The sequence below is a fragment of the Myotis yumanensis genome, unplaced genomic scaffold (genome assembly GCF_028538775.1).
Source record: "Myotis yumanensis isolate MYYU_CA2020_CCGP unplaced genomic scaffold, mMyoYum1.0.hap1 SCAF_2, whole genome shotgun sequence".
Lineage (NCBI taxonomy): Eukaryota > Metazoa > Chordata > Mammalia > Chiroptera > Vespertilionidae > Myotis > Myotis yumanensis.
In genome coordinates this window covers 96,932,080-96,946,902 of record NW_027223753.1, presented here as the reverse complement: position 1 = coordinate 96,946,902, position 14,823 = coordinate 96,932,080, and the positions used below count along the sequence as shown (strand labels likewise).

The 14,823-nt window shown below is 47.9% G+C and overlaps 1 protein-coding gene across 4 annotated transcripts in view; it reads left to right on the top strand.

Moving 5' to 3' along the window:
• IRF4 (interferon regulatory factor 4) overlaps positions 1-14,823 on the top strand; it is a 52,991-nt gene that overhangs the window by 25,712 nt on the left and 12,456 nt on the right. For 2 of the 4 annotated variants that reach the window (XM_070405836.1, XM_070405833.1), the window contains exons 1-5: positions 7,451-7,520; positions 8,843-9,120; positions 10,402-10,588; positions 11,387-11,475; positions 12,348-12,492. In XM_070405836.1, the coding sequence (XP_070261937.1) occupies positions 8,902-9,120; positions 10,402-10,588; positions 11,387-11,475; positions 12,348-12,492 (640 nt within the window). In that variant the 5' untranslated portion in view covers positions 7,451-7,520; positions 8,843-8,901. Of the gene's footprint in view, positions 1-7,450; positions 7,521-8,842; positions 9,121-10,401; positions 10,589-11,386; positions 11,476-12,347; positions 12,493-14,823 lie in introns of those variants that run through there. The other 2 variants (XM_070405835.1, XM_070405834.1) reach the window with 2 other exon arrangements.

The window sequence follows — 14,823 nt, the reverse complement described above, 5'->3', positions numbered from 1 at the left end:
ATTGATTTCAAATAAACAATGATTAGTTTCTTTAGTGTAAGCATGTCTGTAATATTACATGGAACATAACCACACTAAAAAAAGGGTACTCATTGTTTATCTGTAATTCAAACCTAACTGGGAATTCTATATTTTTATTTTCTGAACCTGACAACCTTACTCCAGGAAGAGAAACCACTGGCAGCCTGGAGTGATCCCAAGACCTAAAAGAGGAAGTGGATCAAAATAGAGGAGTGGACTTGGGTGATGCTGTCATGCACTGTGTGCGAGAGCACCCCCCTCCCCACCCCCCCCACCCCCTGCCAACTCCCCGCCCCCCTCAGCTCTGGGGCTGTCCTGGGAGATGGTGCTCAGCAGGCAGCCCTGTTGGGAGGTGGCTCCAGCTGAAGAAAACCACCTTGCCCATCCATGCCGCCTTCCGAGGGCTGCCTGCACCTGTGATGGGTGGCCCCATCTTTTCACCCCAGTGCGGAGCAGCTTCTTCCCACTCCAGAGCTCCATGCAGGATGACTGCGGCCTTTCTGGTAGGACATTGCATCTCAGCTTCTCTTCCTGCCCAATCCTGCTTCCTTCCCCTGACTCCACCAGTATTCGACCTGAGAGTACTCCCTAATAAACACCCCGCTTAGAGGCTGAGGGAGGAGAACATCACATCATAGCCCTGTAACCAAAAGCATGTTCTCAGAGGCAAGACACATTTGTTTTCAGAGCTCATTGCTTTGAGGCACTCAGCATTTTCAGATGCTACGGTTCAAAAATGATCAAGAAACAGTTTTGTGTTCTGCATGTAAGGAAGCAAAGGAACAGTATCTCAAAGGAACCACATCACCTACCTACCATCAACCTGGATGTTGGGATGTCATCCCAAACATCCCCTGTTTACTTCCCCATAAACCTGTCCTACTCCAGATTTCACCATTTAGAGTCTTGGTTATACCATTTCCCTAACCTCTGAGTTTAGAAACTCTCCAGTGATCTTTGACTCCCACTCAATGCACCCTATCCACCCTGCCCTTTGTACACTCTTCCTTCCATCCTCCAATCATTCTTCCATCCACCCCTTTCCCTGCCTTTTACCTGAGTCCTCCTAGGACTCTTGGCCTTTCTTTTCTATTTTTTTTAATTTTTAGTTTTTAATTGATTTTTAGAGAGAGGGGGGAGAACAGCATCAATGTGGAAGCGAAACATGGATTGGCCACCTCCTACACGCCCCCAACTGGGGATCAAGCACACAACCTGGGCATGTGCCCTGACCAGGAATCGAACCAGCAACCTTTCTGTGCACAGGATGACACCCAAGCAACTGAGCCACAGAAGCCAGGACTCTTGGCCTTTCTTTTCTCTCCTACTTCCATACACTACAGCCAGGCAACTCTTCCTTTGGTACAATTCTTACCTTGTAACAGGGGAATATGAGTCAGGGTGATAGAAAGCTTAAAGAACCAGCACATGATTTGCCCTGTATCCTTTCTCTGTGCCTTGGGACCAGGAACATTCTAGATAGATGCTGCTTTGCCAGCCTGCTGCTAGTAACTGTCTTGCTGGTAACCTTTCCTGAAGGTACACTGGACCACCCAGAGTGCCCCCGAGTCTCAGAAGTAATGTTCACATGTGACAAGTGATGCTGTGCTGTTTTTCAGTGTTCAGCTGGAAGGACAGTTCATGAACTTTGGAATAACCCAGCACTGTGCACTGCTACCCAGGGGAGGAGTCAGACAAAGCTATCTGCTTTTCACCTACTGCTTCAATTTTCAGAAAATTGCCCAAAGTTATTGCAAACCGTTTGCATTTTTGTTGGCTTGGCAAAGGGAGTTGGCAGTATCCAATAATCCCTTGTTTAAAGCCACGTCACTATTTATGCAGAGAACACAAATGTTACAAGGAGACTTCTTAGAATGCTGGCAAGAAGAGGAGGCCAAACGGGAACAGTTGTTTGTAAACAAAGGGATAGGAGACCACATTGCCTCATGACTGTGGGACTTTTTATTACATAATTGATTAAAATGACAAGTCCCATGTTCTGTAAGCTTGGAGTGGGTTTTACTCTCTGTCTAGGAAGAAGCCATGCATATTAGCTCTGAACCCCAAGCAGAGTTCTTGATCTAGTCCTGAACAGTCTGGCTGGGAGCACCTCCTGCTGCAGCTCTGCAAAGTCTTTCACTGAAGAAACTCAAAGACGATGAAAGTTCAGTCAGAAAAGTGTGTGCAGCTCTGCAAACAAAAAGGAAAAATCCAGGTTTATGTGCCCTGTTGCTAATACCAAAGAATTTGTCACTTTACAAAGAAAGTTGAACTCGATTTCTTTAAAATTGGGGTGTAGTGTGAGCATTCAACATGCAATTTCATTTCCAGAGTATTCCATAACTCCTCACCTGTATAAGCAGCTTACAAGGTTAGATTTTTTAAAGAGGGTTAAATATTCAAGTGTAGTGGTGGGGAAGCAGCACCCATTTCCTCCAATTTCCTTGTGACCACAGCTTCTTGAGTTCAGTGGCTTTTTAAAAAAATACAGCTTTTCTTACTCTGAATTTACCATAACCAAAAAGGCCACTGGGCAGCCACTGATGGTCCTAAGCCAGGGCAGAAAGAAGGAAACAATTATTTAGGGTCAGAAGAACGTTCAGTGGTTACCTGGGCCAACCTCACTTTGCAGTCGAGAAGACGGAGGCCAGGAAGACACATCTCAGCAGAGTGAGGGGAATGAAATGCCATTTCCAGACCCCAGGCCTGCACTCAGATGCTGATTCTGAAATATGAAAGAAACAGGCGGCCAAGTGCCTGTGGACTGAGAGAAACACAGGTGGGCAGAATGTGTCCTTGGACAAGATATTGGGACCCCAGTAGATCTCTTTGATCTCTTTCCTTATCTGTATGGTCGGCTGAATATTGCCTGCCCTGTCCACCAACAGTTTTGGTTGGGAGATCAGATGAGAAATACCTATGAAGCTTCCCTAAATGTTGAATCACGTCATAATGATAATAAGCCTGGTTTATTGAACACTTAGCACATTCCAGGCATGTGCTAATCATTATTTCATTATCACAGCACATTAGGAGGCAAAAAAGACATGACCTTCATTGTAAGGGGAAGGTAAGACTTTGGTTAAGTGGTTCATCTGTGATCTTACAGATGTGAACCAGGCCTAGCTGACCCTCATACTTGAGCATTTAATTATCAATAATACTATACCAATATTATCAATAATACTATATAACTAATCTATTAATAACACTATATCAATAATACTATATCTATACTATACCAGTAGTATCAATATAATAGTAATCTATACTAATAAAAAAGTAATATGCTAATTAGACTGGGTCAACTGGCCATCTTCCAGACGTCCAACTTCCTTCCAGACAAAGACATAGTGTTGGGGGCTGAGGCAGAAGCAGTTAGGGGCGAGATCAAGCTGGCAGGGGGTTAGGGGCGAGATTAGGCTGGTAGGGGATTAGGGGCGATCAGGCCAGCAGGGGAGGGCAGTTGGGGATGACCAGGCCAGCAGGGGAGGGCAGTTGGAGGTGACCAGGCCAGCAGGGGAGGGAAGTTGGGGGTATTAGGCAGGCAGGGAGGTGAGTGGTTAGGAGCCAGTGGTCCTGGATTGCGAGAGGAATGTTTGACTGCCAGTTTAGGCCCGATCCCTGTGGGACATCCCCTGAGGGGTCCCAGATTGGAGAGAGTGCAGGCTGGGCTGAGGGACCACCCCCCCCCCCCCGTGCACAAATTTCATGCACTGGGCCTCTAGGAATACTATAATACAATACTATAATCCTATATAATAAAAGCCTAATATGCAAATCAACCAAATGGCAGACGACTGGTCGGCAGGAAGCAGGGCTGGTGAGCAGGCAGTGCCAGGCCAACCAAGGCAGGTGACAGCAGGCAGAGGGAGGGGACGGCAATCAGGGGGTGGCGGCGACCGGTGGTGGCAGGGCAATGGGGGGTGGGGCCATAGGTGCCCCCTGGTGGTCAGTGTGCTTCCACAGGGAGAGCGCCACTCAGCCACAAGCTGGGCCGACAGCTGGCGAGCGCAGCAGCAGTGGCGGGAGCCTCTCCCACCTCCACAGCGGAGCTAAGGATGTTCAACTGTGGCTTAGGTCTGCTCCCCGCCATCAGTTGGACATCCCCCAAGGGCTCCCGGACTGCAAGAGGTCACAGGCCGGGCTGAGGGACACCCCCCCCCTTTGAGTGCATGAATATTTGTGCACCAGGCCTCTAGTATTATATAATAATATAATACCATATAGTCTGTACTACTATAGCACACTAGTACTTATTATACAGGTACTATGTTACTATAGTATAGTAATATGTTGTATAATACATAGTACATGTTACAATCCACATAATAATATCCTATATAATAAAAGGCTAATATGCAAATCAACCAGTCACTATGACACGCACTGACCACCAGAGGGCAGACACTCAACACAAGAGCTGCCCCCTGGTGGTCAGTACGCTCCTACAGTTGGAGTGCTGCTCAGCCAGAAGTCCAGAAGCCAGGCTCACAGCTGGCAAGTGCATCGGCAATAGCGGGGGGCCTCTCCCGCCTCTGCAGCAGTGCTAAGGGTGTCTGACTGACAGCAGTTGACATCCCCCGAGGGCTCCTGGACTGCAAGAGGGCACAGGCCAGGCTGAGGGCCCTCCCCCACTGAGGGCCCTCCCCCCCCCCCCCGCACCCCCTCTCCGAGTGCACGAATCTTGTGCACCAGGCTTCTAGTAATAATATAAGAATGGTATAGTAATTCCACCACAGGAGATGCCAGGGTCAGTGGTAATAATTGGCATTACATAGATATATAGCCAAAGAGCACTATGTTATGACCAGAATTTCCTTTGAACAAACCCTGATGTTGTTTATTTAAAGAGATATTTATATTATATGAACTACATCATAACAACAAAACATGTTTAACATTTTCCTAAATTTTTTTACAAGTACTTGAAACAAGGATTAGCCTTTAATCTTTTTCAAGGATGTAGTCACATTAATTTTTAACAAATTGTAGTCCCCCTGTCCTTTTAAAGAATGAATTAGTGAGAAAATAGTTTACCCCAAATAAGGTTTTATAATTTATTTTTTGAATCTAGTATGGGTTTTTCTAAAATATTTTTCTTGCATGCTAATGTATAATTTTAAAAGATTAACTCTTAAAATATGAATTAAGTAAATTCAGCTTACAGACTATGGTAAACATGATTTGAAATTCAAATACTCCATTCATATTGGGCCTCATCTGCAACAGCAGTTCAACATCTGGACAATTCACTGAAATAAGCAATCTCACAGAATATGATCAGTCTGTTTCAGGTAGATATTCAGTTAACTGCCTTCCTATTTGTTTTCACTTTTTAATAAGTTGTGATATTTGAAGATAAATGTCTAGTCTTTTACTGAAGAAAACTTTGATTTTCTCAAGTGTATAGAGACGGGGTCAACTTTTACTGGCAAAAACTTTTGTCACTTTTGTTTTAATTATGAGTAGATAGAGAAGTCTTTGGTGAGCACTGGCAGTGAGTCCCTATTCGATCCATCCAAGTCCCCAGTGATAATGAGGACATCAGAAGCTTTAGTGATTGAAATATAATAGTGTTTGTACTCACCTCACCATTAAAAAAATCACGTATAGTAGGTCAATATGACAAAGAAGGAAACCAGAAGATGGCGTTGAAGATTAGCAATCACAAGAGGTAGACTGGTAAGGTCTCAGAAAGTTTTATACAGTGTCTGTTGTTTTGAACTTGTAAAAGTGGATGAGTGGAAAAGAGCTGAAACTAACTAAACCCGAGCAGAGAGCACATGCATGAAAGTGTGAAAGCTCTAGTTCACCATTTTTGTTCTCAGCCATCTCCCTCTGTCTGTTGCTTGTGAGCACTTTGGGGGGAAAAAAAACAGTTCACTGACTACAGTGTAAGGCAGCATGATGGCAGCCTTCTTCACCTTGTTTACTGAAATATCCCAAGTTCCTGGAATAGTTCCTCACAAGTAGTAGGTGCTCAAAACATATTTGTTGAATGAATGAATCTGTGACAGGACGAGAAAGGAAGAACATGTTATGACCAGAATTTCCTTTGAGCAAACCCTGTTGTTTATTACAGAGACTCTGATCATGGAAAATTTACTTGGGTGAATAAAATATGTCATCCTGTTAATTTCTGAGAAAGTTCATTAGTGTTAGGAAAAGTGTACCTAATCTATGTCTGACTGCCTATTTTATTCTAGACTAGACTTAGTGTTTTCTTTGGGTAGGAGACATTGACCCATCATAGGAGATTAAAAGAAAAAACTGAGAAGTAAGTGAAATCAAAAGCTTTCAAAAGTTGCCAGTTGACCTGGGGTGATGGTGGTCTAAAATCATATAGAAACTGGTGATCTGACGGTTTACCTGAAATTGTTAAGTAAATAAACATGCTCAGAGTATCAAAAATGCTGTGGTGAAAGTTTAGTGGACAGGTGTTCAGGCAATTAATTTCGATATTAAGAACATCTTGGAAAATTAAGTAAAATAATTCCTATTCTGGGCATTTATACTCCACTACTAAGTTGCTTTCTACCAGGTTGAGGTTAAAACTATGTCATTTTTCAAATTTGTTTATTTTATTTGAGAGAGAGATTTGTTGTTCCACCTATTTATGCATTCATTGTAGATTCTTGCATGTGCCAGGATGGGGGATGGAACCTGCAGCCTTAGGGATGACACTCTAACCAACTGAGCAAAGACCGGAAGTCCAGAAGCAAATAAGCACTTGGATACTTCAGGATCCCTCTCTCAACTCTCATGCAGCCATAATTAAAACTTTGGGGGCTATGCATTGTCTATCATTTCAAACATGCAGACTGTATTTGAACCACAGTTTATAGCTCAGGGGATCTGGGCCGGTTCCTTTTTTTTCTTTTTAATGAGTACGCCTATCTCTAAACACCGCAGAGGGGCAGAGTTCTCAAATACAGCGGCAGGGCCAAGGATGCCCCCACCCACCCACAGTTCTTCATCGCGGACAATTCCTCCGTCTTTGGTTACTCTGCAAGTGAAGTCCCCTTCGCACCAGATTCCCGCTCCTACACGCCCCCCCCCCCCCCCCCCCCCCCACTTCCCGCCCTAACCGCACTGCTGTTGTTTAGCTGTTATTAGTTATCGACTAGCCTCCTGCAGGTCCTGGAGTGAGGCGAGGTCCCCATTTCGCGCCTTGCCCTTCGCAGGAAACCACCGCCAGTGAGGGTCCTCGAGGCGCGCGCTCCGACGCGTTGGCCTGCGCGGCGCGGGGCGGGGTCCGAGGGCGCCGGAGTCCCCAGCCGGGTCGCCGCGGTCCCTCGCTCGCGGGCTCCGGGATCCCTCCCAGCCCTGCTCTCGGCTCGCAGCGCCCCCTCCCCGCCCCGGCGGGAGCAGTCGGCCTCGCCCCGCCCAGGCTCCGCCCCCAGCTCTTAAAGTTCCTCTTTAGCACCTCGGGAGTCTTAGTTTCACCACTTGAACTTGGAACCCACAGCTGCCCTCGGCTCCGAGTCCAGGGCAAGGTAAGACCTGGGGTCGGGCAGGAGCACAGATGTGAGGCTGGCGGGACAGAGAACCTGGAGGGAGAGGCCAGAGCTCCCGGGGACCGTCCCGAGGACAGCGCTAGGGACCCCAGCTTCTGAGCCGGGAGAAAGCACGCTCCCCTTGAGGGAGTCCGATGCCCACCCGTGTGTTCCGGGCCCAAGGTTTTGTGCGGGCTCTGCGGAGGGAGCCCGGCCACTGCCGAGCATCTCTGCTGGCTCTGCCTGCTCCCGTGTCCCCACTATTCTGTGGGTCGACCCAGCGCGGGCCGGGGCGAGGTGCTGGCACGCGCTGGACCAGATGGGAGAGACTCTCAGGGCCTCAGGGGTGGCCGAGACGGGGCCGTCGAAGGCACTCACACAGGGCAGCAGGCTTTCCTGCGGGGGACAGCCCCTTCCTTCTGAGGCTCCTTCTGCTCGTTTGTTCGTAAGGGACCCGAACTCACCGCGACCTCCGGCGCGCGTTTCCCTGGCTGGTGGTGAAGGAGGAGGAGCTCCAAATTTGGGCACCGGGGCCTGCGCTCGGCTGCCTCAACCCGGCCCTCCCCGACCTCTCGCCCTCCCTTGCACCCTCCCCACCTCCACCTCCGCCAGCCTCCAGGGCCGAGCTGACACTTCCCGCGCGCCCAGGGTCTCTCCCGCTACTTGGCTTCGCTGCTCGCCCAGGGCCGGGTCACTGCTGTGTGCTGCCCCCAGGGCCCATTTGATCCTTACGCTCTGGCGAGGGCTCAGGGGCATTTTGGGACAAAGAGTACGGGCGCGGGAGAAGGAAGGCCGGGAGATGCTGCTGGTGCTGAGCATCTGGGACGCCCGGCCGCAGGCTGGCCTTCGTGCGCCACCCAGGGAGTGTGAAACGGGAAATGGGCAGGAGTGGAAACTGACAGTGAGGGGGAATGGGCTGACACTAGCTTCGGGATGGGCAAAGAGGAGCGGGGACCGTTAGTGAGTGTGCAAATGGAGTGCCAAGAAGCGTGGCGGCTGGATTTGGGAGTGTGAGCAAAGGCTGGAGTGTGTGTATGGGCTGTGGGGTGCGAAACAAGAATGGAGAGTCTAGAAGGTGGGGTAGGAAGACAGACTCCCGGAGGGTGCGCTCGGGAGGAGGCAGGCTTGTGCTGGCCAAGGGGACCAGCCCCGGCAGCAGAGAAGGTGTCTTCTCTCAGGGACCTGTGATGACACCGACCTCATAGCGCGCGCCTTGCTGCCCCGGAGCCCCTGGGCCTCGTGGTCACTGTCACGGTGGTTTGGGATCGGTACCCTGAGCGCGGTGCCGCGGTGCTTCAGGGAGGCTCTCCTCTCACCTGCAGCGCGGACAGTGCAGGAGGCAGATTCTGGGCGCGAGAGCAGGACCGTCGGCGCGCTGGGCATGAACCTGGAGGGCGGTGGCAGCCGAGGTGGAGAGTTCGGCATGAGCTCTGTGAGCTGTGGCAACGGGAAACTCCGCCAGTGGCTGATCGACCAGATCGACAGCGGCAAGTACCCGGGGCTGGTGTGGGAGAACGAGGAGAAGAGCATCTTCCGCATCCCCTGGAAGCACGCGGGCAAGCAGGACTACAACCGCGAGGAGGACGCCGCCCTCTTCAAGGTTACACGCACGTGGGGAGCCCGCGGTCGGGATGGGGGAGGGCCCCAGAGAGCCGACGGATCCCCAGCCCGGGCTCCTCGGTGAGCCCAGCCCCTGCGGGGTGCGCCCTGGCCCGCCGTTCAAAGAGGGAAGGGTAACCTACGGGGACCCACGAGATGGGGTGGTCGCAGCAGGGCGGGCGGCCCGGGAGCAACAGGTGTGGATGGGCGGGCGGAAGCCTCGGGAGAAGAGAAGTTTCCACTTCTCTAGTGATTTCACAAACGGGAGGGCCGGTCCCATTCTGAGCTTGTGGCTTGAGCAGCAAGCACTCAGGGAGTCAGAAGGTTCCAGCAGCAGGGAAGTACCAGAGGCTCAGTCAGGGGACGCCTGCCTTCCCAGGACAGTAGCTGGAGTGTTCTTGGCTGCATTTTTGTGGGTTTCTCTGTTTCCTGGGTCTTTCCTTGCCTCCTCTAATCTACTTGTGCTTCTCTCTGTCTTTGTGAGCACCCTTGGGTGTGCTGGTCACTCCCCCCACCCACCTCCCAGGAACTGTTTACATGTTTCACTATGTTTTTGCTATTTGTCTCTCTCCGATTTTTTTTTTTGCTTTGATTCAATCCCTCTCTGGCACGGACACTCTCTGGTCCCGTCTCTCTTGGGCCCCTCCATCCCTATTTCTCCCTCTCTATTTCTCTGCCTGTTTGCCAGACTCCCTCTTTCCAAGTCAGTCTCAGTTTCTCTCTCTCTCTCTCTCTCTCTCTCTCTCTCTCTCTCTCTCTTCAATTGCTCTCTAGGTTTCTGTCTTTCTCTCTCTGCCTCTTCTCTCCCCCACCCTCTTGGGTTTCTCTCTTTCTCTTTCTCCTCCTCTAAATATTTCTCTTCTTCCAGAATCTTTGTCTTGGGCCCCTCTCTGGGTCTCCCTCTTGCTGCGTATGTGCATGTGCGTCCCTGTCAGGATTGTTTTCTCCTGGAGCAGTTACCCAGTGAGCTTTGCCTTAGGGCCCAGCCCCACCACCTGTGGGCTGCACAGGTAAAGGGGACTTCCTCAGGGAATTTGCTCTCAGAATACCTCAAACTGGCTGACAGCTCACCACACAGCTCTGTCCCTAGTTCCAATCAAACCCACTGCGGAAACTGGGTGAGCAGGTCCTTCTCCAGGGATCCTCCACATCTTACCCACCTGTCACAAATACTTAGAGAAAGTTCCCACCACTTGTCTTCAAATTCCTTTGGAATTGCAATTTCCAGATTCTTTTTAAAAAGACCTTGTATTTTAACTTTTCCCCTCTTCTTTCCCACCAGGCTTGGGCGCTATTTAAAGGAAAATTCCGAGAAGGCATTGACAAGCCAGACCCTCCCACATGGAAGACACGTTTACGGTGTGCTTTGAACAAGAGCAATGACTTCGAGGAACTGGTTGAGAGGAGCCAGCTGGATATCTCAGACCCCTACAAAGTATACAGGATTGTTCCTGAGGGAGCCAAAAAAGGTGGGACTTCCTCGATCTGCGTCACAGGATATTGGCAGTCTGACACTTGTAGCATCTTAATTTCATTCTGAAGCTCACTTTTCTATTTTTGTTTTCAATAGCTTGCCGGCCATCTGCCCCATGGTCAAGCCCAGCAGGTTCATTGTCTGAGTTCTCTGGGTCACTAATTGCAAGTCCTGCGGTTTTAGTGTAGGATACTCTCTCACACTCCACGTCTACACCTGCGAGTGTGCATGTGTGTATTTTCCAGTTAGGTCTAATGGGCCAAATTTCCAAACAAGAAAATGGAGAACTTGTTCAAAGCTGTACTTATTAGTTTTTCATGATTAACCTTTCACAGAAGGAAGCATTCATACATTCATATATTGCTACTATTTATATTAATAAAAATGTCAACTTTTAGGATGCACTATGGTCAGCTGGGCTGCTTATTCAAATTCAGACTCCCTCTTTCCAATCTTCGGACAGTGTGTCAGAGTAGAGCCCAGGAGTCTGCACTGTAACACACCATACAGGTGACCTTTTTGCAGCATGTTTTGCTGGTGGGGCCTTTTCTGTCACCAGGTGCCTTCACACACAGCAGGACCTTGTAGAAATCAGTTTAATGGAATGGTCAAACAATGGCCCAAGGGAATTGCTGGAAAATGTCTAATTTGTCAACAGTCTAATTAGTCAATTGTCTAATTTGCGCATTCTAGGAATTAAATCCTCAGATATCTTTTCTAAGATTTGATGTTTAGTTATGTCAGTTCCCTTTTTTTTTACGTTGTGCCATTTACCTTTTGCAAAAACATACAGGAGCAAAGCAGCTCACCCTAGAGGACCCACAGATGACCATGAGCCACCCCTATACCATGCCGACTCCTTACACCTCACTCCCAGCGCAGGTACCGTGGAGGTGCAGGGCTTCTGGAAGGGAAGGCTGGGAAGAACACACAGAAAAAACAGCATAAGCTTGTTTCTGTCATCAGTCAAACAGCTAAACAAAATCCCTGGGCATTGAATGAATGCCTCACTTTCCACAGTGAGCTCTCGGGGTTGGTTGGAAGGAGGGGAGGGCTGCATGTGTCTGCCTATTGGTGTAGACTTCCACTACTGGTTCTGAAATCTGGGAAACAGATCTATTGTGGAAGTTGATGGTTTTGGAAGTAGTACTTTATATCATGTGAAACCACGGGGCAGCTGATCTCTTTAGACATTTCTGATGTGAATTACAGCTTTGTGGTCCTCACTTTGGTGGGGAAGAGAAGGCAAATTTCCTTACGGGACTTTTGGCACCAGGTTTAACCATATTATAGAGCTTTACATATGTCATTACTTTACATCACTGTCTCCATTGTGCTTTCTTGATTCTTTATGGATAGTTTTCACCTAGTGCAGCGATTCTCAACCTGTGAGTCGCGACCCCTTTGGTGGTCAAACGATCCTTTCACAGGGGTCGCCTAAGACCATCCTGCATATCAGATATTTACATTACGATTCATAACAGTAGCAACATTACAGTTATGAAGTAGCAACAAAAATAATTTTATGGTTAGGTCACAACATGAGGAACTGTATTTAAAGGGCCAGAAGGTTGAGAACCACTGACCTAGTGTGATGAGCCATTCACTCTAAGGTCTTTCAGATGATAAAATGATTTGGCTGCCCACCAAATAAAAGATTGCCTGAGGAGTTGGGGAGGATATGAAAGAATCTGCTTCCCTTTCCAATGCCCACGAACTGCTCTTTGCTGATCTGGTTGCTTTCATCTCTTTAGCAGGTCCATAACTACATGATGCCACCTCACGACCGAAGCTGGAGGGAGTACGTCCCTGACCAGCCCCACCCTGACATCCCTTATCAATGTCCTGTGACCTTTGGACCTCGAAGCCACCACTGGCAAGGCCCCGCTTGTGAAAATGGTGAGGACCGTGCTGGGGCAGGTTGCTGTGGCTGCCACTGACCTGGCAAACGGGCCCTGGTCTCTCCTGCTCTGTCCTTCTGGGTGGACCACAACTCTCTCCCCTTATCAGAACTGCTGGGGAAGACATCACACATTGAATGAGGGTGTTCCCTCTCCTGTGGGATGGTAAGGTCCTAGGAGGAAGGATGCCAAAGGTTATAGATGCCTGGCCTACTGTGTGCCAGGACCTATGCTTACAACTACCTTATGTGAGATCTTATTTAAACATCATGGAGATGATGTCAGATAGCTAAAAACTGCTCTATTTTTTTTATAGAAGCAAGCTCACAGAATGTACTCTATGAAAGCGAAGGGCTGGGATTCAGTTTCAGATGTCAAACTGATTAGCTATGTTCTTTAAATTACCTGTTCAAAAGGTTAATATTTTTTATCCTTGCCAAATAATCTTAAGCTTTACTTTTGACCCTCAGGGAAAAAAAAGAGTAGATTTTAGCAGCCTTTCCTCCTGGATTGTCCCTTAATATTGACTGAAGGCCACAAAATTTTGCTGGTCTGTTTCTGTCTACACATCTGTAAAATGGGTTTATTCCAGCTCTGCATAGTCCCTCTCTCCACAGGGGCACCAGGAGATTATTGAGCTAGTATATTTCACTTAAACAATGTTGTACCATTGTAGTTGCTCTTGGGATTAGAGGTGATAACAAGGGAATAAAGAAATAAGTAACATAAACAGTCTCCACAGGGTGTGTAGTGCTGGTTTTGGATCCCAAAAGACTACTCATTCTAGATGAGCTATAGTTCCATGCCCGTAGGGTTCCCAGACATCAAGATGAGCTCTCTCAGCAGAAGCACTAGTTAAGTGAAGAGAAAATTTCATGTGATGTATTCAATACAGCAAACACAAGCTTTTAGAACTTTAAGAAAATTATTGGTTGATTTGAGAGAGAGAGGAAGTGGGGGAGTTAAAGAGAGAGCAAGAGAGAGAAACATTGATTTTGTTGATCCATTTATATATGCATTCATTGCCTGATCCTTGTATGTGTTCTGACCAGAAATGGAACCCACAACCTTGGTGTACTGGGATGACACTCTAAGCAACTGAGCTATCTGGCCAGGACCAGGCTTTTAGAATTTTGAGTTAGCTATTTAAATAGAAATCTTGAAATGGATCAGCACACAGATTCTTTTGTATGTTCTGGAAATACTTGGTCAGTCCCTGTTTTTCTAGTCTGTTCAGACCTGTTGGCGAATGGCATTGAAGAAGTTTAAGATCTGTATTGAGTAGCATATTTACAGAAGAACTCAGAATTCCGTTTTATTAGCTTTCGAGAATGACTTTGGCAAGGGTTGGTTTTCTAGATCACAGTGGAAGGTTAGCTAACATTAAACCGTCTCTGGAATTCAGACCTATGTCCAGTGTATCAGGCTCTGTTGAATTAATAACTTCAGTAAGGAGACAATGCCCAGAGCTATGCAGAAAGGCAGGTAGGCAGGCATAGCTTGAAGCATTCGTTGACACTAAATAAAGTGCAGCTTCTAACTGGGCTCTTTGACGTGAGAACTCGTGTAGACCTGAGCTCACAGTTCTGCTGTGAACTTGCTGTGTGAACAGGGCTAAATCAGTTCATCTCTCTGAGTCTCAGTTTCCTTGTTTATCAGTTATGGAGGGATGTGGTCAAAGGGTATAAACTCCCAATTATAAGATGAGTAAGTTCTGGGGATCTAATGTATAGCGTGGTGACTATTTAGCAATGCTGTATGATACTGAAAGTTGCTAAAAGAGCAGATCTTAAGTGTTCTCACCACACACACACACACACACACACACACACACATAATGGTAATTATGTGTGGTGATGAAGGTGATAACTAACAGAAAGAAAGAAAGGAAGAAGGAAAGAAGGAATGAAGAAAGAGGGAAAGGAAAGGAAAGGAAAAGGAAAGGAAAAGGAAAGGAAAAGGAAGGGAAGGGAAGGGAAGAGAAGGGAAGGGAAGGGAAGGAAAGGAAAGGAAAGGAAAGGAAAGGAAAGGAAAGGAAAGGAAAGGAAAGGAAAGAAAGGAAAGGAAAGGAAAGGAAAGGAAAGGAAAGGAAAGGAAAGGAAAGGAAAGGAAAGGAAAGGAAAGGAAAAGGAAAGGAAAGGAAAGGAAAGGAAAGGAAAGGAAAGGAGACAGAAGAAAATTACTGCGGGAAAGTTCCGAGTTTCCTTCCAAAGCTGTGAAAGGCTCCTTCCTCCTTCGACTTTAGTTTTTCCCATTGGACTTCAGCTTGTCTTGGCCTTTTGGGAGAGCCAGAGGTCAGCTCCAAAGGGCCCTGAAGCCCTTCCCTCCC